Below are 20,756 nucleotides of genomic sequence, written 5' to 3'. Positions count from 1 at the left end.
AAAACAAATAACCTTTATTGCTTAATTTATAGAGCATTTATTTTATTTTATACCTAAAAGTTGATCTTGCCCCAAATTTTACTTTCTGTTTTGAGTAGGTGAGATATTTACACAGCTTAAAGTTTCTAACTATAACAAGGCCTAAACTGAGAATTCCCATTACCACCCCTCCCTCATCCTTCCCACACACAGTTACTGTACTCATTTTTTGTGGGATCCTCCAAGTGTTCCCGTGTTAATCAGGGTTCTCCAGAGTAACAGAACCAATGAAAGGAAGAGACAGAGAGGGAGAGAGAAAGAGAGAGAGAGCGCCTGGTTTTTTTTTTAAAGGAATGGACTCACCTGATTGTGGGGGCTGGCAGGCCTGAAATCTGTAGGGCAGCAGGGAGGCTGGAGGTTAGGTAGGTGTTGAGGTTGCATTTTTGAGTCTGAATTCTGCAGGCTGGAAACTCAGCTGGGCTTTCTATATCACAGTCTTGAAAGGAATTCCTTCTACTTGGGGAACCTCAGTCTTTGCTCTGAGGGCCTTTGACTGATTGGATGAGGCCCCCCGCAGTATGGAGGGTAATCTGCTTAACTGAGTCTATTTATTGTAGATATGAATTACATCTAAAAGGACAGCCACAGCAACATCTAGACTAGTGTTTAACCAAATGACCAGGCACCATAGCTTGGCCAAGCTGACATATAAAATAACCTATCATACTTCCTTTATGAAAATATAAACAAATAAGAACATACGTGCCCACTTTCTTCTCTTTCTTAGAGAAAAAGGGGTAGAATTTGTACCTTTGCTTTTTCCACTTCACAATACATTGGGAGATCTTTCTAAATCTGGACCAAAGAACCACCCCCCCTTCCTTTTTACCAGCTCATATAGGATTCTTTGCGGCTATCAAATTTTGATAAATGTGACCATATCAAAGCAAAAACTTTTACGTGGCTAAATAAATAAAATAAAATTTCTAAGAAAGTATGCAAACTTAGAAGCAAAGTACCAAACTGGGAGAAATATTTCTAATTCAGATCATGAATAGTTCCTGCATTCTAGAAGTTTATAAGAAAAAGACCACAAATATCCAAAAGAAAAATGGGCGGGGTCAGAGAGCTCATAGAAGTGGCCTAATCACATGAAAACACCGTGAACCAAACACCGTGAACCTCGTGGTAACAGAAATTACAATTAAAACAACAGTAAGATATTGTATGTCACCTGCCATGTCAGGCAAAAACCCACAAGCTGGAGAACATAATCTTTTACTGAGGCTGGGGTGAAACAGACCTTTTCACATTTTGCTAAGAGGAATGTAAAATGCCCCCCCCCCACCAGCCCCAGGAGGATAATTTTTCAGAATTAAGACAATTATAGGTTAATTCATGCTTTGACTCAGGAATCCCGGTTCTGGAATTTGATCCTGCAGAGAGGCCTGTACATCGGAAGGGAGACTTCGTCGCACCATGGCATGTGATGCAGAAGACTGAGAACAACCAAGAATCTCTGGGAAGCTCTCATCTCTGGCATGTGCCCGATGGGAAATCTGCAGTTCTTTCGCATTCCTATAGAGCTGAAAGCTTGCATTAGGGCCACAAAGATAATGGAATCAAGATGCATGGAACGCACAGCAGTCCCTTTCCCTCACCTCCCCGCCCATACACATACAAATCCCACCAGCTGTTCCTTCAAAAGTTACCTGCAGTCCGTCCCCTCATCGCCATCTGTATGGCCACCTCTTTGGTTTCAATTGCCATCCCCCAACTTCTGCAGCAGCCAGAATCAGGGCACCTTCTGCCCTGCATGGCGGCCTGGCCAAGGGTTGGAATCTGCCTCATCACTTAGAGCAAGGGGTGGTCTTTTCTACTTGCAACATTACCCCTCTATGGGCTTGAGGGTCCAACCAGTATACTTCTTTAAAGATGTAAATAGGATTCTGTCAATAAAAAGTCGTCTGAAAGCTTTCAGTGGCTTCTTGACACATACAGGAAAAAATTAAAAAAATTTTCCTCCACCTGCAATGCTTTGCTCAAGCTGCTGACTTCATCTGACAATACCCTGTACTCCAGCACCACGGGCCTCCTGACAGTTTCTGTAACTTTCCACGGTTTCTCTCCGTGCTTGTAAGGTGCTTCTCCCGGTTCTTTTCCTGCAGGCTCCAGGCCCAGATGCCACCACCTCCTTCATAGAAGGCCCCCAAGACCCGGGAGTACTTCACTATTCCCTTCCACGGCGCTTGACACAAGATGCAGCCTTTGCTTCCTCGCCACTCCCCCTTTTGACTCTGACTTTCAAGGGGCAGGGGTCCTGTCTGCGCGGCACCTGGAACATGTGAGCGTGTGTTGCATATTATGTTAGTGATCAGGTTTGCATGTTGTGGAGTGATTCACTAGCACTTGTCAGGGCCACTTCTGCAGAGCCTTCATCGAGCTGCCCAGACCAGTTCAGCTTTCACTGGCCAATGTGCCCGTAGCACCCTGGTTATGACCCGCGCAGTGTTCATTAGCCTTGTTATGCCTCTGTGCCTTGTAGCTGAGCTGAGACAAGAGGGCCTGCCCTGTGAGTAATTAATGGATGAATAACTGATCGAATGTTGAAAGAATGAATGGGCAGTGAACAAAGGTATAAGCAAATGAATGAGCAAACGAATAAACCGAAAAATGAATGAGGCAGAGTGAGTAGGGTGGAAATTAGGAATTCTAGATTTTAGTTGTAGCTCTGACACAAGCGACGAAGGTGTGATGGGCAGGACATGTCTACTCTATAAGCCTTCAGAGGCACCTGGCCTCTCCTTGGGAGTATGTGGCACAGTTGTACTTCCCTAACCAGCCCTGTGGTTATTGGTTCTCTCCTTCACTGGAAGGCGGGAGTGATAGTGTGAGATGGTGCTGGCTCCAGTTAGTTCACTGTGTGTCCCAGCTCTCCCATGGGGCCTGGCATATTTGAGTCATAAATAAGTGAAATAGTAAATGGATAAAGGGAAAATAGAATGGAAATTAAAACCGGGGTTGGGGGGAGGATACAGAGAAACAGGAGTAGACAGTCCATGACTCTGAAGCTCTGGAAAGCTTGAAATGGCACGGATGCTTCTTGAAGGGGTTTGGGACTTTTTCATCCACCCATCTCTCATACATGTGATTTCGTCGGCCACCTTGACAGATCTCCATTATCTATTTTTATTTTTTCAATGTATTAGTAACAGTCATGCTAACACTATTGGATGAGAGATGGTAGAAGCTTCCTACGATAATTTGTTTTCTGTTAAAATAAAAAGTTCCAATATTAGAATCATCACAGTTTCACATATGCTTAGCATTATTAGAACAGCTCTTGTTCCAGGTAGTTTTTGGTGTAGGGTCTAATCCAGCATTCCCAGTGAGGCTGCAAACACATTTGGTCTCAAAGCAATGTAGCATTCTTCTAAGTGGTCCCCTCCCCTGCACTGGCCCTCTGCTCATCCCTGCCCTGCTCCAAATCCACCCTCCCTGTTGTAGAACTCGTCACTTCGCCACCCTGCTACGTCCCTTCTGATGCTTCCCCATTGTCTACAGAGGAAGCATGAAATTTATCAGCAAACTCCTATTCTTCCTGCAAAACCCACCGAGATGTCGTTCCTGATACCTCCTAAACTGGGCCAACTTCAGAAGGCATTTCTTCATGCCACTACAAAACCCAGTATATGTATTGTATTGGATACAGGGTGGTTTTGTCCTCATTTGGGGCAAAGTTGCAGACTTATGGCCATTTTGCAGTTTTCTCTGGTTACCATGGTTGCATCTAACTGACAGACTCCTTAAGGCAGTTTTATCTTGCAGCAACTTGGAAGCAGCCTTTAAGATAAACTGTGTAAAACACCAGTGCTTCAAGAGAATCTTAATATCTTATCCTAACACAAATACTAATTCTGAAATATACCCAGCTAGAAAATCAGAATACAATTAAGTGAAATAAGAACCTTGTATGGCAAAAATATCTATCTGGCGACTCCATCTGAAGGCGGAGGGATGGCCATGGCCGGTAACATCAGGTGATGAATCAGCTGAGCCGCCTACTGGGCAGCACCTTCACCCACATCCCATCTTCAGGACCTCGTTTGACATAAGCAGTTTATTAAACAGGAACGTTTTCATATGTTAATGAGTGACTTTAGAGTGATGCGATGACATGACTTACAGTGACAGTTCTTTATATCTGGAAATCTTCCTAATTAGACATCTTTCTCGCAAGTCAAACAATGTAATTTATCTCGAAGTTGTACATAAATTGGAGTGCTGCTGGGGGCCACTGCTGTTGTCATTAAAACATTATTTGGTAAATTAAATCTGTATTTAGTTCAGATCTAATGATTGAAATATTATGGTGACATATGGTAGAGAGAGCACTGAGCCTGTTACAGCACACAAATTTTCTTTCTGTCTTCACTTCACAGTTCATCCCCACATCCCGAAGCTGCACACCTGTCCCAGTTAAACACGGATCCTTGGATGGATCTCTCATATCATGCCTGTCTGTCCCCAGAAAGACCTGGTTACCTGTTCCATCTCCACCCACTAGCCATTAGAATGTCTTTTCAATTTTCCCTGCTGATTTTCCCTTTACTTGACCCCTTCTCCCTCATGCTAGGAGCCACTCTGAAGGCCTGGGCCCATGGGTCTTGACTGTCACTGGCCCCAGCCCTCTCCCATGGCATCGAAGCTGAATGGAGGGGTGGGCCACTGGGCAGCTGCCAGGGGCCCTATCTCGTGCCAGCTCCACTAATGCTGGGCAGTAGCACATCACTGGACCAAATCACTGAGGTTTTGCAGGTGATGGACTCACAGTAGAGCTGGTGAGTCAGGAGTCAGCACCTTCCTGTTGCTGAGATTGGCAGTGCCTTTGAGGGCAGTGGAGAGACACATAAAAACCCACCCCGTCCAAGTGTTCCCTAGTCCCTGATGTAGAGGACTGGGCCTGGCACAGGCTCTTGGGCCCTGCTGCATTCAGCTGAAAATCTGAAACTGAGTGGGGAGTATTATTTGCTGGGAATCAATAATTCATTGTATGATGTAAATTTTAAACGTTTACTATGCCTCCCACAACCGTTTTATTTGGAAATGGTATTTTTAAAAACCTTACTTTGCAATGAAAAAGAAAGGCATAATATTTTTTATTAAAAGAAAACCAGTTTACTCCCATCCCTCCTCATGAGTGTTGAAGAGATATTGAAGGAACATCAAGCTGGGTGGTTGGAGGAGGGAGTGGGTAGAAAGTTAACCCAGTCAGCCAGCTGTCTAAGTGATGGCTGGCCGAGGAGCTCTTCCAGACACCAGTGCCCTATGGAGGCGACACAAAGAGACATCCTCTGTGTCCTCCAAGGCAGCTGCCTGCATCCATGCTCTTTGCCCAGGCTGTGGTCCAGAGCCCTCTCAGGGGCTGACCTCTCCACGTGGCCATCTGTGCCTGCCTGGTTTCTTTTTTTTTTTGAGACGGAGTCTCGCTCTGTTACCCAGGCTGGAGTGCAGTGGCTCGATCTTGGCTCACTGCAAGCTTTGCCTCCCGGGTTCAAGTGATTCTCCTGCCTCAGCCTCCTGAGCTGCCTGGTTTCTTAGTCTCATCTCCTATTCCAACCCTTGTCCTACCTCATCACCACCCTCCTCTTCACTCCTTATATGCAGAGGGGCTGTGGGACATGCACTCCTCACTCCCTAAACTGTCCTTTATCAGTGGATTTGATGGCACCTTGCCCACACTCAAAAGTGCCCTCCCTGTGAGGTTGGTTGGGCACATAGCTCTGCAGTCTCCTGTCTGCAGGCACTGAGCGAGATGATATATGTACATGTATGATGATATAGATACATATAAAGATATGTAAGATTCCTTTTTGCAAAGGAATCTTTGCAAAAAGAAGGAGGTGTTGTTGTCACCTTCATTTGACAGATTAAAAAAAATGACCCTCAAAGAGGTTGAATGATTTGATAAAAGTCAACACAACTATGAAGTGTCACAACATAGAGAGCTCAGGCTTTGGGATGCCTGGATGGGAATCCCAGCTGTACCTCTGATCACTTTAGGATCATAGGGAAATTGCTACTGTCTCTGTGCCTCAATTTCTCACCTGTAACAGGGATGACACCTCATGGGGAAGTTGTGAAAACTGAATGACGTAATATAGGTAAAGAGCCCAGGCAGGGCCTGGCACGTGGAAGCTCTCAGCATTGCCAAACTCTGATTAGCCTCTGTCTTTAACTTTCTTCCTGATGGGGTTGATCTCAAAGTCTGGGCATTCAGCCACAGGGAATGTGGAAATGTGGACACAGCCTTCTTGGACCATGCTCTCTAGGGATCTATTTCTCTTGCAGTTTGTGTGTTTCCCTTTCTGTAAATTACAAATGTAATACAATCTCACTGTAACCAGTCATTGTGCCTTCCCCTTCTGGAAATTACAAACGTGATAAAATCTCACTGTCACCAGTCAATCAGTAGGGGAATGTCTGCAGAAAAAGGCAGGCAGCCCTCCCTGACTCCGCTTCCCTCCCAGCTCTCTGAGGTGGAGCTTTTTGCATCTCCACCCACACTGTTCTCCATGCCCCCACACAGATCCACAGGTAGGCTTTTCTGTTTTCCAGTGTGATTTCAGATGGAAATGGATTGACAGTCTGCACAGCACTCTTCGGCTCCATGCTTCCCCTTAGCATTTCCACATTCCTCCAGGTCAATAAACTGAGACCCAGCCAACTTGCTCTTAAGCTCCATGATACTCTTTGAATGCTGCAGGGAATTCATAATCTCAAATTAATTTTCCTTGCCACACATAATTTAAACACTGTTCTCTCCTAACACCAAGGTAACTAAGTCTAACTTCACATCAAACAAATGAACAGCCTGAGACCTAGAATTCTGGCCATTTTGCACGGGATTTGGGAAGGAGATCTGTAAGATGCTCACCCAGCTGCTGGGGTCAGAGAGGGGATGAGAAAAACCATGCACACAGCATGGACAGAAGGACCTCGGCACTGCTGGTGGCTGGGGATGGAGGGGGTATTAGGTTGGCACCATCCAGATCCTTTTCTCATGGGTGCTGGCATCTGGTAGATCTGGCTTTGACTGCTCTACCAGGAGGCAGCTGTGGGCCGGGGAGAGCTGCCTGACATTTCTGCTGAAATGAGCATGACATGGACTTGACCTGAGGCTTAAAGGAGATGGCATACGTGAGCACGTGAAAACGGTGAGCCTCCAAGTGCAGGCAGATTCAGGTCACTGTTAGTACACTGTTTTCTTTTGAATTTTAAAACATACTACGGCTGGGCGCAGTGGCTCACATCTGTAATCCCAGGAGTTTTGGAGGCTGAGGCAGGAGGATCACATGAACTCATGAGTTTCAGGCCAGCCTGGGCAACATAGTGAGACCTTGTCTCTACTAAAAAAAAAAATTTAGCTGAATGTGGTGGTGTGTGCCTATAGTCCCAGCTTCTTGGGAGGCAAGGTGGGAAGGTTGTTTGAGCCTGGGAGATCAAGGCTGCAGTGAGCTGTGATCACGCCACTGCACTCCAGCCTGGGTGACAGAGTGAGACTCTGTCTCAAAACAACAACAACAACAAACCATATTAATGTTGGTTTTCTGTCTATTTGAAAACAGTTTGGCATAGGTTATCTACCCAGCAGAGGCCACGCATCCAAGTATCATTGGCTGTGAACTCACAGTTTGGACAAGTATGACGATAGGAAAAGGGTTTATGTCCCAGCAAGGAATTTTTTTTTTTTTTTTTTTTTGAGACGGAGTCTCGCTGTGTCGCCCAGGCTGGATTGCAGTGGCGTGATCTCGGCTCACTGCAAGCTCCGCCTCCCGGGTTCATGCCATTCTCCTGCCTCAGCCTCCTGAGTAGCTGGGACTACAGGCGCCCGACACCAGGCCTGGCTAATTTTTTTGTATGTTTAGTAGAGATGGGGTTTCACCGTGTTAGCCAGGATGGTCTCGATCTCCTGACCTTGTGATCCACCCGCCTAGGCCTCCCAAAGTGCTGGGATTACAGGTGTGAGCCACTGCGCCCAGCCCCAGCAAGGAATGTTTTCATGAGATAGGAGGAAGATATTTTTCCTCTGAAGTCTGTACAGACAACCAACAGAAGTTGGGGCTGTTTCTCTGGAGAGACACAATGGAGAGCCAGCTCTCAGGTTCTGTAGGGACTGTCTTATCTGGGCAGTGCCAGGGTGGCTGACCCCAAGGTGGCTGACCTCTGGCTGGGGCAGCGACCCCTGGCCCTACTGAATCAGAAGAGCCTGTATTTCCAGGTCTTTGGCCACATTTTCTTTGGCATATCTGGTACCTCTTGAAATCAGAGCTGTGAAACCCATAAATGACCCCAGAAGGTCATTTTTATTGGCATTTCTGACCTCTGCTGTGGGGTTGAATCCTACTTTGCTTGCAAGCGTTGCAGTGACACTGTTCACCCCGACTAAGTCTCCATTTGATTCAGAGAGCTGTTAAAGAGTATGAACTTGGGGTACGTGTTGTACTGGATGACTTCACAGAGTATGATGTGGTTTGGCAAAGATAGTGCAGGCCTTTGCAGTGGGAAGATATATTAGTCCTGCTTCCTTGTTAAAAAGCATCTTTAATGGAATTTCAATTACACCGTAGCCTCCGGATAAACCCATCTAACTGTTCGAGTCTGGAAAGAAAATACTTCACAGAAAAGTGTGCTCCAGTTATCTATGGCTGCACAATAAACCACCCCAAAATTTAGTGGCACTAAACAACCACTTTTCATGATTCTGTGAGTGAGGAATTTAGCAGGATGACCCAGAGACAGACCAGTGACTAGAACCCTCACTGATGGCTGGAGATGGCCGGGGCGGCTGCGCTGGGGCCATACGTTTGGGATCTTGGTTCCAGCTGTTGGCTGGGTTCCCTGGGTCTTCTGCATGTCATTTCTGCTGCGGTGGAATGTCCAAAAAGGTTCCTTTACTCACATGCCTGGCTGGGATAGACAGAGCAGCCAGGGCTGGCCAGACACCTTTCTGTCTTCAGATGGCCTCTCCATGTGGGTTCCTGGGCTTCCTCACCGCGTGAGTGATACTTGCTACATAGTGTCTGGCTTCTGCCAGAGCCAGCATTCTAAGAGGTTCCACGAGGCTTCTTACAACTCAGCCTCCCGTGTCCCAGAGTGTCACCTCTGTCACATTCGCTGGATCACGCGAGTCACAGGCCGGCCGGTGTGCGAGAGGCTAGGAATTAGACTCCACTTTCCTTCAGGAGGAGAAGCCACCTTTAATTTACTACAAAAAGTTCCTTTTCAGTGTTAACCTTAAAGTATTTTAATACACTCAGTCAAAGTTCAACCTAACGTTCTATTTGAATATTTAATATGTTGTTCAAATGTTTAACCTAATAGCAGAGACTTTCATCGTAGCCCTTAGAATCCTCAAACTATCAAAACATGCCTTTCAGAATTGATTGCGATGAGGAAGAAAACAGCTAGGAAATTCTTACTGCCTTGAAAGCCCTGCTGCTCATTAGAGATAAAGTGTTCTGCCTGCCCTGGGTTGTGTGTCTTCCTGAGCTTCTAGTAAGAGTCGCGTAGTCTCCGATGGAAGGCCTGGGGGCTCCCATGAGTCAGGCACAGGGGACCTTGAAGTGTGACAACAGCAGGATCCCCCGGGACCTTCTTCACTTGTTTTCTGGGTTATCATGTCCCAGGGAAGTTGCTGGAACATCTCTGTAAAACTGAAGTTCACATTACAGGCTGGATTCCTATCCTTGGGCTCCCATAACAAAGTATGATAGACAAGGTGGCTTAAGCAACAGAAATTTATTCCTTCACAGTTCTGCAGACTGGAAAGCAGAGATCAAGGTGTTGGCAGCGGTGGATTTCTTCTCGAGGCCCTGAGGGAAAATCTGTTCCAGGTCTCCCTCCTAGCTTCCTGTGATTTGCTGGTAATCCGTGACGTGACGTTCCTTGGCTTGTAGACGCATCACCCCATCTCTGCCTCCTATTCACATGGCGTTCTCCTCGTGTTCATGTCTCGGTGTTCAAATCCCCCTTTTCCTAAGGACACAGTCAGATTGGACCGCGGGCCTCCCCTACTGTCATATGACCTCATCTTAGTCAACAGCATCTGCAGTGACCCTATTTCCAATAAGGTCACAGTCTCAGGTATTGGAGGTTAGGAATTCCTGTGAATTTTGGGGGAAGGACAGATTCACCCCATAACATAGGATAACCACCAAAACTAATAATTCTGATTATTTTTCCTTGGGGAGTAAGAGAAAATGGATAAGGCTATGGGGAAAATCTTATCACTAAACGGAATGCAAATGAGGAGGGGGGATCCTGCTGGAGGGATAGGGTCTGTGTGTAGCTCGCTGCCCACGTGTCCCCCCAAAGCCGGGTGCCCGGGAGGGCCATGCAGGTACTGTGTGCACAGGGAGTGGGTATTCTCATCACAGGTGCTCACCCTGATGCACCTGTGTCAAGTGGGGCGGGGGGTGCTGGATGTCTCTGGACTGCTGGCCAGGCTGCCTCCCGGGGACAGTGCTCCCGTCTTCTCTGCAGGCCCTTCTAAGGCCTTCATGACCCCTGTATGGACTCACTTTTCTCAGCTCAGAGGTCAGAGGTGGCATCAGCTTCTATTTTCCGCTTATGGTGGCGTTTGATGTTAATTCTAGTTCTGCTCTAAAGACAGACTGTGACCCCTCTCTGGCCTCTCCCTGGTTTCCCAGGACTGCGTCCATAGCCATTTCTTCATGTCACTTCACTCTTTGTGACCTCCAGTGGGTCTCCTCAGGCTCTGGCTGCTTTCTTAGGTCAGTTCTCTGAGGGGGGCATTTTCGGACCTCCCCAGTTTCTGCCAGTCACCCCTATCTAGCCCCATGTGCTCTAATTAGAATGCACTTTAGAAAGACTCATGCTTAAAGTCCGAGTATAAAGGGTTTTTTTTGGTTTTTTTGTCTTTTTTTTTTGAGATGGAGTTTCGCTTTTGTTACCCAGGCTGGAGTGCAATGGCGCCATCTCGGCTCACTGCAACCTCCGCCCCATGGGTTCAAGCGATTCTGCTGCCTCAGCCTCCCGAGTAGCTGGGATTACAGGTGCCCACCACCACACCCAGCTAATTTTGTATTTTTACTAGAGACAGGTTTTCTCCATGTTGGTCAGGCTCATCTTGAACTTCCAACCTCAGGTGATCTTCCCGCCTTGGCCTCCCAAAGTGCTGGGATTACAGGCGTGAGCCACCCCACCCGGCTCCAAGTATGAAGTTTTTAGGAAAATGTCTTATGCAACATGTTTCGTTTCTGAAGATGGGCGATGCATTGGGCACTATCGTCTGTGGCTTGGCTGCTAGCGTGCTTGCTTCTTACCACGATTATTTATTCATGCCAGCACCCCAGGCTGCAGAGGAACTCAGGACACCACCTAATCTATTTTCTTCCCTTCAGGAAAAAAACTCAAAGCTTTTTAGCCAAATGAGAATTTATTCCTTTTTTTTCCTCTTTGAAAATTTTCAATAATCAACTTCCATTAGAAGCTACCTATAAATAATCAGCATAAATAATTGAGTCTCAGTGGTCTAAAGTAACCACAGATTTTGCATTTTAAATCCAGTGTTTACATGTAAAGCTATGGCTATAGAGTTACACTGGAGTCACGATGATTTCATCTTTTTTTTTGCTGAATTTTAAAACCACCTTCCTTTTGTAATTTCCTGTTTAACTTTGTTATATCTTTGAGGATGCAATGAGAAATCTAACAACTTTCTTCGACCTCTTGTTTAGCTGGTACTAGTGTAAATTTTATTAAAGTATATTTTCTTTTGTCTGTAGTTTTGCCTATTGAGCAGTGCACTTTATCTTACTGTACACCTAAATTATTGACATGGATTATTTATGCTTTAGGTGTTTATATTCAGTTAATCCTGGCAGAAGAATCAGGCTGACAGTGTTGGAGAGGTTCACAGAGAAAATTCTGTTGTGGTTTTGGGGATGATTCGGTGTCCCTCCCCTTAGACTTCCCCCGCTTCCATCACCTCAGCTGCACTGGTGAATCAGTGCTGCAGGTGTGATGGGTGTGGAAACCAGATTCTTGGTCTGTTGGGTGCCTGCCTTTCCCCTGAGGAGCCTGCACTATCAGCCGTGGTTTCAAAGCTTTTGTGCTTTATTTTCTTTACTTAAGTAGAATTGTTGGGGTGAGAAGACGGAGCCTGCAAGGGCAAGTGACTTGTCTTCCCAGCCGCTCAGCTTGCATTTTTGGTTGGTGGATTAATGATCGCGCTGTCATTGCTGAATGTCGGTGCACCAGTGTTCATACAGTATGCTCAGTTCATGGGGATGTTTAGATGTCACAAGGGAACCCTCTAATTCTGTCTGTTGCACATAGATAGATGAGTCCCTCCTGCTTGAAACTGGATTAGGAGAGTCAATTTCTGGAGGTATGAAAGATGTTTTGAGCATCAGTGCCAAGGACTTGTCTCAGATTCCTAGTGCCCATCGAGAGGCCCTGGACAGGTGTTCTGACCTGACCTCCCCATCTCCTGTGTTGCACTGTGGCCTTCATGACAGGGTAGTATGAGAGATGTCCCCAGCCCATCGCTCAGTCCTCACTGGGTCCTTCATGTGTGTCCATTGTGCTTTTCCCTCCTCCCGGCGGGCCTGCTGTCCAGGGGCACAGACGTCAGCTATTGATCCTCGTGCCACCTGCTGCTGATTGAAAAGCTGCCCTCTTTGGTCCTTCTAAAAGTCATGCTCTAAAATTATTCCTCCATACATCAGTTTTACACCAAGCAAACATTAAGCCCTCATTCCATCAGTGTAAAACTCACACCACATGTAAATTAATTTGGGTGGGGGATTGAATCCCCGGCAGTGGCAGCTCAGGGGCTTGCCCTGGGTATAGTGGGGACACAGCCCCTGAGCCTGGCCCTGGGGATTCTGCAGCAACCAGCAGCTGTTGTTTTATAAAAGCAACTTACTGTGGGGTGAGGTGTGGTTGGCTGTGATATTTATGCGTTGTGATTGCCATTTGGATTTTTAAATAAAGTTCATCCTTTAGAATAGTTTTATATGAACAGAAAAATTGCCAAGATAGTGTAAAGAATTCCCAGTTTCTTTGTTTGTAACATCTTACATTACTATGGTGCATTTGTTAAAATGAATGAGCCAATATCGCTACATTATGATTATTTAAAGTCCATGGTTATTCATATTTCCTTAGTTTTTACCTAATGTTTTTTGTCTCTCCCGGGATACCATCCAACCCCACATCACGTTTCGTCACCATGTTGCCTTAGGCTCCTCACAGTTGTGGCTTTTTCATAGACTTTCCTCACTTCTTATGACCTCAACAGTGTTGAGCAGTACTGGTCAGTGTCATGTAGGGTGCCCCTCTATTAGTATTTCTCTGATGTTTTTCTCATGATTAGACTGGGTTTGGAGGAAGAAGACCAGAGAGGTAAAGACCATTATTTTTTTTTTTTGAGACAGAGTCTCGCTCTGTCGCCCAGGCTGGAGTGCAGTGGCGTGATCTCGGCTCACTACAGTCTCTGCCTCCCGGGTTCAAACGGTTCTCCTGCCTCAGCCTCCTGAGTAGCTGGGACTACACGCTCACGCCACCACTCCTGGCTGAATTTTTTTTTTTTTTTTTTGTATTTTTAGTAGAGGCTGGGTTTCACCATGTTGGCCAGGATGATCTCCATCTCCTGACCTCATGATCCACCTGCCTTGGCCTCCCAAAGTGCTGGGATTATAGGCATGAGCCACCACGCTCGGCCAAGACCGTTCTTATCTCATCACATCAAGGGTACATACTATCAGTAAGGCATCACTGTTGATGTTGACTTGATCACCTAGCCAGGTGATCACTGAGGGAGTGATTGGCAGTTTTCTCTACTGTGAAGTTCTACCTGCCCACCTCCCTATATTGTATTCTTTGGAAGGAAGTCACTATGTGCAGCCTCCACTTAAGGAGTGGGGAATCATGTTCCTCTTCCCTGAGGACGGAGTATCTACATAAAGTATTTGGAATTTTTTCCCTTGGGAGATTTGTCCCTTCTTTACTATTTATTTACTTGTGTGTTCAATCATGTATTTATAGAAATATGGACTCATGGATATTTATTTTATACTCACAGTTATAATCCAATGTTACTTTATTGTTAAAAGTTGGCTTCTGTGTTCCTTTGACACACCGCCATCATTGTGGGGTTATTAATATTTTTATCATGTTCTTACTTTCTGGCACCACAAGAGGTTCCTGGCTCATTTTGTATGTTTCCTGCCCTAGTCCATGGGCAAATTGGCCATTTCTCCAAGAAAGCTCTGGTTCTTTTGGTTGGAGGTTGGCATTAGAAACCAAAATCTCAGTGCCAGGTGTGCTTGTTATTACTGGGTGGGGGAGAGGCCTTTGCTTCTAGGTTCACTCAGCTGACAAAACAAGGAAATACACTGGTTCCTCTTTATTTGCAGTTTTCATTTCCGTGGTTTCAGTTACGTGCGGTCAATCATGGTCCAAAAATATTAAATAGCAAATTTTAGAGATGAACAATTCATACTTTTTTTTTTTTTTTTTGAGACTGAGCCTTGCTCTGTCACCCAGGCTGGAGTGCAGTGCTGCGATCGCAGCTCACTGCAACCTCCGCCTCCTGGGTTCACACCATTCTCCTGCCTCAGCCTCTGGAGGAGCTGGGACTACAGGCACCTGCCACCATGCGCGGCTAATTTTTTGTATTTTTTAGTAGAGACGGGGTTTCACCGTGTTAACCAAGATGGTCTCGATCTCCTGACCTCGTGATCCACCCTCCTCGGCCTCCCAAAATGCTGGGGTTACAGGTGTGAGCCACTGTGCCCAGCCTAGTTGTTCTATTTTATTATTAGGGATCATTGTCAATCTCTTACTGTGCCTAATGATAAATTTTATCAAAGGTATGTATGTATAGGAAAACACATAGTATACATAGGGTTCAGCATTATCTTTTTTCAGGCATCTACAGGGGTATTAAAATAGGGTATTCCCCACATATAAGGGAGGATGACTGTATATGAGTGTGTACGAACACATGTATATACCTGTAACCTGTAACTATTTCTATATATGACCATCAATAGTCTATTAAGCTAAACATGAGTTCATAGTGATGTCTTTGATGCCAATCCTTTACAGCGTGGATCAGTCCAGCCTCCTCCCCTGTTCCCACTCCAGCAGTGAGAAACCTGGTTCTCACCATCTGCCATCCATTTACTTAATGGTCAGTTCCAGAATACGTGAGTAGTGGTATCAGAACTATTAACCACTGCCCACCTGGGAAACAAATTTATCAACTAGAGTTCATCACTGATGTACAGCTTCTTTGGCCTTTAGTATTACAGACTCCATTTATTTTCAGAGTTACTTAAGTCAGCACCTTTTCCCCCCAACTCCTTTCAGTGAGGTTGTTTCATAGATTGTTTTTTTTTGTCACATTTTGCAAAATTAGGATCCTGAGATCCTCCCACCTTTTAAATATTTTTTAAAAGTTAGCATATCTGCAGATTAGCTCTTTGGCCTGTACAGTTCAATGGGTTTTGACAAATGCATAGTCATGTATCCACAATTACATATCATAAAAATAGTTCACCACCCTGAAAAATTCCCTGGACTTCACTTATTTAATCCTTCCCTCTCTCCTTGAACTCTTGCTGATCTTTTCACTATTACTACCGTTTTGCCCTTTCCAGAATGCCATGTCATTGGAATTATGCAATATGTTACTTTTTAAGATTCACTTATTTCACATAGCAATATGCATTAAGACTCATCCATATCGTTTTATGGCTGGATTCTTCATTTATTTTTATGGCCAAATAACATTTCATTATGTAGATGTACCACAGTTTGTTTACCCATTCACCTATTTAAGGATACCTTGCTTGTTTACAGTTTTTGGCAATTAAAAATAAAGCTGCTATAAACAATCACGTGCAGGTGTTTTCAAATCAGTTATGTAAATACCTAGGAATATGATTGCTGGATCATACCATAAGACTATGTCTCGTTTTGTAAGAAACTTTTAAACTGTTTTCCTAAGTGGCTGTTTTACATTCCTACAAGCAATGAATAAAAATTCCTGTTGGTCTGCATCCTCACTAGCATTTGCATCCTCATCAGCAACTGACAACAAATACTGTCCATTTTTGGATTTTAGCCATTGTGATAGGTGTGTAATGGTATCTTATTGTTGCTTTAATTTGCAGTCCCCTACTGGCAAATGATGTTGAACATTACGTCATATGCTTATTTGCTGTTCCTATATCTTCTTTGGTGATGTTTGTTCAGATCTTTACCCTCTTTTTTTTTTTTTTTTTTTTTTGAGATGGGTTCTTGCTCTGTCGCACAGCCTGGACTGCAGTGGTGCAATCTCGGCTCACTGCAAGCTTTACCTCCTGGGTTCACGCCATTCTCCTGCCTCAGCCTCCCGAGCAGCTGGGACTACAGGCGCCCGCCAGCACACCTGGCTAATTTTTTTGTATTTTTAGTAGAGATGGGGTTTCACTGTGTTAGCCAGGATAGTCTGGACCTCCTGACCTCGTGATCCGCCCACCTCGGCCTCCCAAAGTAAAGTGCTGGGATTACAGGCTTGAGCCACCGCGCCCAGCCACCTTCTTTTAAAGTTAGAATTTTTGTTTTCTTATTGTTGAGTTTTACTTTTCTTTATACATTTTGGATACAAATTCTTTATCAGATATGTGTTTTACAAATATTTTCTTTCAGTCTGTGACTTCTCTTTTTCTTCTCTTAACAGTGTCTTTGAACCAAACCCCAAATCACCAAGATATTCTGTGTTTTCTTAAAGAACTTTTATAGTTCTGCATTTTACATTTAGGTGCATGATCCCTTTTGATGTAATTTTTTGAGTAAGGTGTAAGTTTTATGTCTGGGTTTCTTTTTTTTTTGCATATAGATGTCCAATTTTTCCAGCACCATTTGTTGAAAAATCTTCTCTTTTTTCCATTGAATGACTTTGTTGATATTTCAAAGATCAGTTAACTATATTTATGGGCTTTATTTCTGGGTTCTCAATTCCATTAAATTAATCTCTTTGTCTGTTCTTTTGCCAATACCATGTTGACTTGCTTATACTATTTTTATTGTAAATCTTTAAATTGGGTATTGCGAGTGCTTCAACTTCTTTTTTCTTCTCCTTTAGCATTTTGTTGGCTATTCTAGGTCTTTGGCCTCTTCATATAAGTTTGAGAATCAGCTTTTATCTACAAAATAGTTTTTGGATTTTGATTAGGGTTGCATTGGATTTATAGATCTAGTTGAGAAGAATTGACATATTAACAATATTGTCTTTCTGTCCATGAACATGGAATATCTCTATATTTATTTAGGTAATATTTGAACTCTTTCATTTGAGTTTTCTAGTTTTCTACATATAGTTCTTATATATATTTTGTCAGATTTATACCTAAGTATTTCATTTTCTTGGTGCAGTGTTTAATGGTACATTTTAAATTTCAAATTCCAATTTTTCATTGCTGGAATATGGGAAAGCAATTGACTTTTGTATATTAACATTGTATCCTGTGACCTATGCTAGCTTATTAGTTTGGGAGTTTCTTGACAGTTCTTTGGGATTTTGTACATGAACAATCATGTCATTTATGAACAAAGACAGTTTTATTTCTGACTTTTCAATCAATGTATCTTTTATTTCCTTTTCTTGTCTTATTGCACTAGCTAGGACTTCTAATATGATGTTGAACAGAAGTAGTGAGGGAAGATATCCTTGCCTTGTTCTTTTTTGGGGGAAAGTGTGCAGTATTTCATTATTAGGTATGATGTTAGCTTTTTATAAACACTTTTTATCAAGTTGAGGAAGATCATCTTTGTTCTTAGTTTGTAGAGAATTTTCTTTCATGAATGAGTGTTAGATTTTGCCAGATGCATTTTCTGCATCAATTGATGTGATATGATTTTTCCTCATTAGCCTGTTGATGTGGTATATTGCATTGACTGATTTTCAAATATTGTATCAGTCTTGCATACTTATAATAAATCCCATTGGGTTGAAGTATATAATTCTTTTCATACATTTTTAGTCTTGCTAATATTTTGTTGAGAACTTTATGTCCATGAGAGATCTTGGTCTGTAGTTTCCCTTTTTTATGCTCTATGTATCTGGTTTTGGCATTAGGATAATGCTGGCCTCATAGAATAAGTTAGGAAGCGTTCCCTCTGCTTCTGTTTTGTAGAAGAAATTGCAGAAAACTGATACTATTTTTTCCATCAGTGTTTAGTAGGATTCGTCAGTGAAATCACCTGGGCCTGGTGCTTTCTTTTTTTGGAATATCATTAATTATTGATTCAGTTTCTTTAGTAGCTTTAAACCTGTTCAGACGATCTGGTTCTCCTTGTATGAGTTTTGGTCATTTGTATGTTTCAAGGAATTAGTCCTTTTTCTAATTTGTCAAATTTAGAGGTATAGAGTTTCTTTGTTATCATTTTAATGTCCATGGATTAATATTGGTAATCCCTTAATTTATTTCTGATATTAATAATTTGTGTATCCTTTTTTCTGAGTCTAATTTTCTCTATTATTTTTCAATTTTCTATTCAGATTTCTGCCTTAATTTTTAGTATTTTCTTTCTTCTGTTTGCTTTATGCTTGGATTGCTCTTCTCTCTCTAGTTTCCTAAGGTACACGCTTATATTATTGGTTATAAACCTTTCTTCTTTTCTGTTACAGGCATTCAGTGCTGCAAATTCTCCTTGAGTATGGCTTTTGCTATACACAATAGTGATAAGTTGTATTTTCATTTTCATTTAGTTCAAAGTATATTTTCATTTCACTTGAGACTTCTTTCAACCATATGCTATTTAGAAATGTGTTTTAAAATCTCCAAATATTTGGGAATTTCCATCTTTTTTTGTTAGTGATTTCTAGTTTCATTCTACTGTGGTCTAAGAACATACTTTGTATGATTTCAGTTCTTTTAAATTTGTCTAGGTGTGTTCTCTGGCCAAGAATGTGGTCAATCTTGGTGAATGTTCCCTGTGAGCTTGAGAAGAATGTGTATTCTGCTGTTGTTGGATGTAATCTATAGATGTTGATGATGTATCAATTACTAAGAAGAAAATGTTGAGGTCTTCAACTATAATAGTACATTTGTCCATTTTTCCTTTCAGTTCTATCAGTTTTTGCCTCATGTATTTTGACGCTCTGTTTTTAGGTGCATACATGTTAAGGATTGTTATGTCTTCTTGGAAACTGACCTTTATATCACTATGTGATGCTCCTATTGATCTCTGATAATTTCCCTTGTCCTAAAGTCTGCTTTCTCTGAAACTAATATTGGTACTCCAACTTCCTTTTGATTAGCATAGCACACTATAACTTTCTTCATCCCTTCACTTCTAATCTGAGTCTTTATATATAAAGTGGATTTCTTGTAGACTACATATAGTTGGCTTTTTATTTTATCTACTCTGATAGTTTCTGTCTTTTAATTGGGATATTTAGGTTATTTACTTTAAAGTGATTATTGCACAGTTGGATTGATGTAGTTAAAAATATCTACATGGCTGGGCACAGTGGCTCATGCCTGTAATCCTAGCACTTTGGGAGGCCAAGGTAGGCCAATTGCTTGATCCCAAGAGTTCAAGACCAGGCTCTAAAAAATAATAATAATAGAAATAAAAAAATAGCTAGATGTGTGCCTGTAGTCTCAGCTACTCAGGAGGCTAAGATGGGAAGGTCACTTGAGCTCAGGAAGGTTGGGGCTGCAGTGAACAATGATCGTGCCACTGCACTCTAGCCTGGGCCACAGAGTGAGACCCTGTATTAAAAAAAAAAAAAAAAAAAAAAAAAAAAAAAACTCTACTATGTTTGTAACATTTTTTGTTGTTGTTCACTTCTTTCCCTTTTTTTCCCTGCCTTTTCTGGTTTGAATAGAGCATTTTTAATGAATCCATTTTATCTCCTCTTTTAGCATATCAATTACACTTCTTCTACAAATTATTTTAGTGGTTGCCCTGGAGTTTTCACTCTACATTTTCAACTACTCTATATTCACTCTCAAATAACACAGTACTGGTTCATATCTAGAATAGGTACTGTTTGGGAAAAAATTTCTCAAACTGTGTTTTTCCTCTGCTCTCACAGCACAACGATAATCAACATAGAACCTTCTGTGACCTAAATTGTGGGGGTTTTCCCCACACAGCAGGGAGTGGCCACCAGATGCTTATTCTCTAATTTAATTTTAACATCTTCTACTTGGAAATAACCTCAGACCTCACTGGTGCAGGGCCTGGAACCCATGGCAGCCCCTTCTCCCAACACTAGTCCTAAGTCCAGGCCTCTAGGACTTCTGACCAATCAGCTTTCATTTGGGGTTCCCACAGCCTTCTCTTTGGGTTTGATTAATTTGCTGGAGCAGCTCACGGAACTCAGGGAAACACTTAACATTTACTGGTTTGTTATAAAGGATATTAGAAAGGACACCGATGAGGAGATGTATAGGGTAAGATCGGAGGAAGGTGTACTTGGGTTCTATGCCCCTTTCAGGATACCACCCTCCAGGAACCTCCGCGTATTCAGCTATCAGGAAGCTCTCTGAACCCAGTCCTCTTGGGTTTTTATCGAGGCTTCATTGTGTAGGCATGATTGATTAAACCACTGGCTATTGGTGATCAACTTAGCCTTCAGGCCCTCTCCCCTCCCTGGGGTTGGGGGATTGGGCTGAAAGTCCCAACCCTCTAATCCTGCCTCTGTCTTTCCAGTGAGCAACCCCATCCTGAAGCTGTCAGTCAAC

The 20,756-nt window shown here is 43.2% G+C and overlaps 1 protein-coding gene across 9 annotated transcripts in view; it reads left to right on the top strand.

Moving 5' to 3' along the window:
- The window catches only part of ENTREP2 (endosomal transmembrane epsin interactor 2), a 564,821-nt gene that overhangs the window by 337,770 nt on the left and 206,295 nt on the right, over positions 1–20,756 (top strand). Inside the window, exon 3 of one of the 9 annotated variants that reach the window (XM_055098174.2) lies at positions 2,148–2,323. The exons of 6 other annotated variants lie outside the window; for them this stretch is intronic. In XM_055098174.2, the coding sequence (XP_054954149.1) occupies positions 2,148–2,323 (176 nt within the window). Of the gene's footprint in view, positions 1–2,147; positions 2,324–20,756 lie in introns of those variants that run through there. 2 more of the 9 variants (XM_055098173.2, XM_055098176.2) reach the window with 2 other exon arrangements.

The sequence above is a fragment of the Pan paniscus genome, chromosome 16 (genome assembly GCF_029289425.2).
Source record: "Pan paniscus chromosome 16, NHGRI_mPanPan1-v2.0_pri, whole genome shotgun sequence".
Lineage (NCBI taxonomy): Eukaryota > Metazoa > Chordata > Mammalia > Primates > Hominidae > Pan > Pan paniscus.
This window is presented reverse-complemented; position numbering and strand designations above follow the sequence as displayed.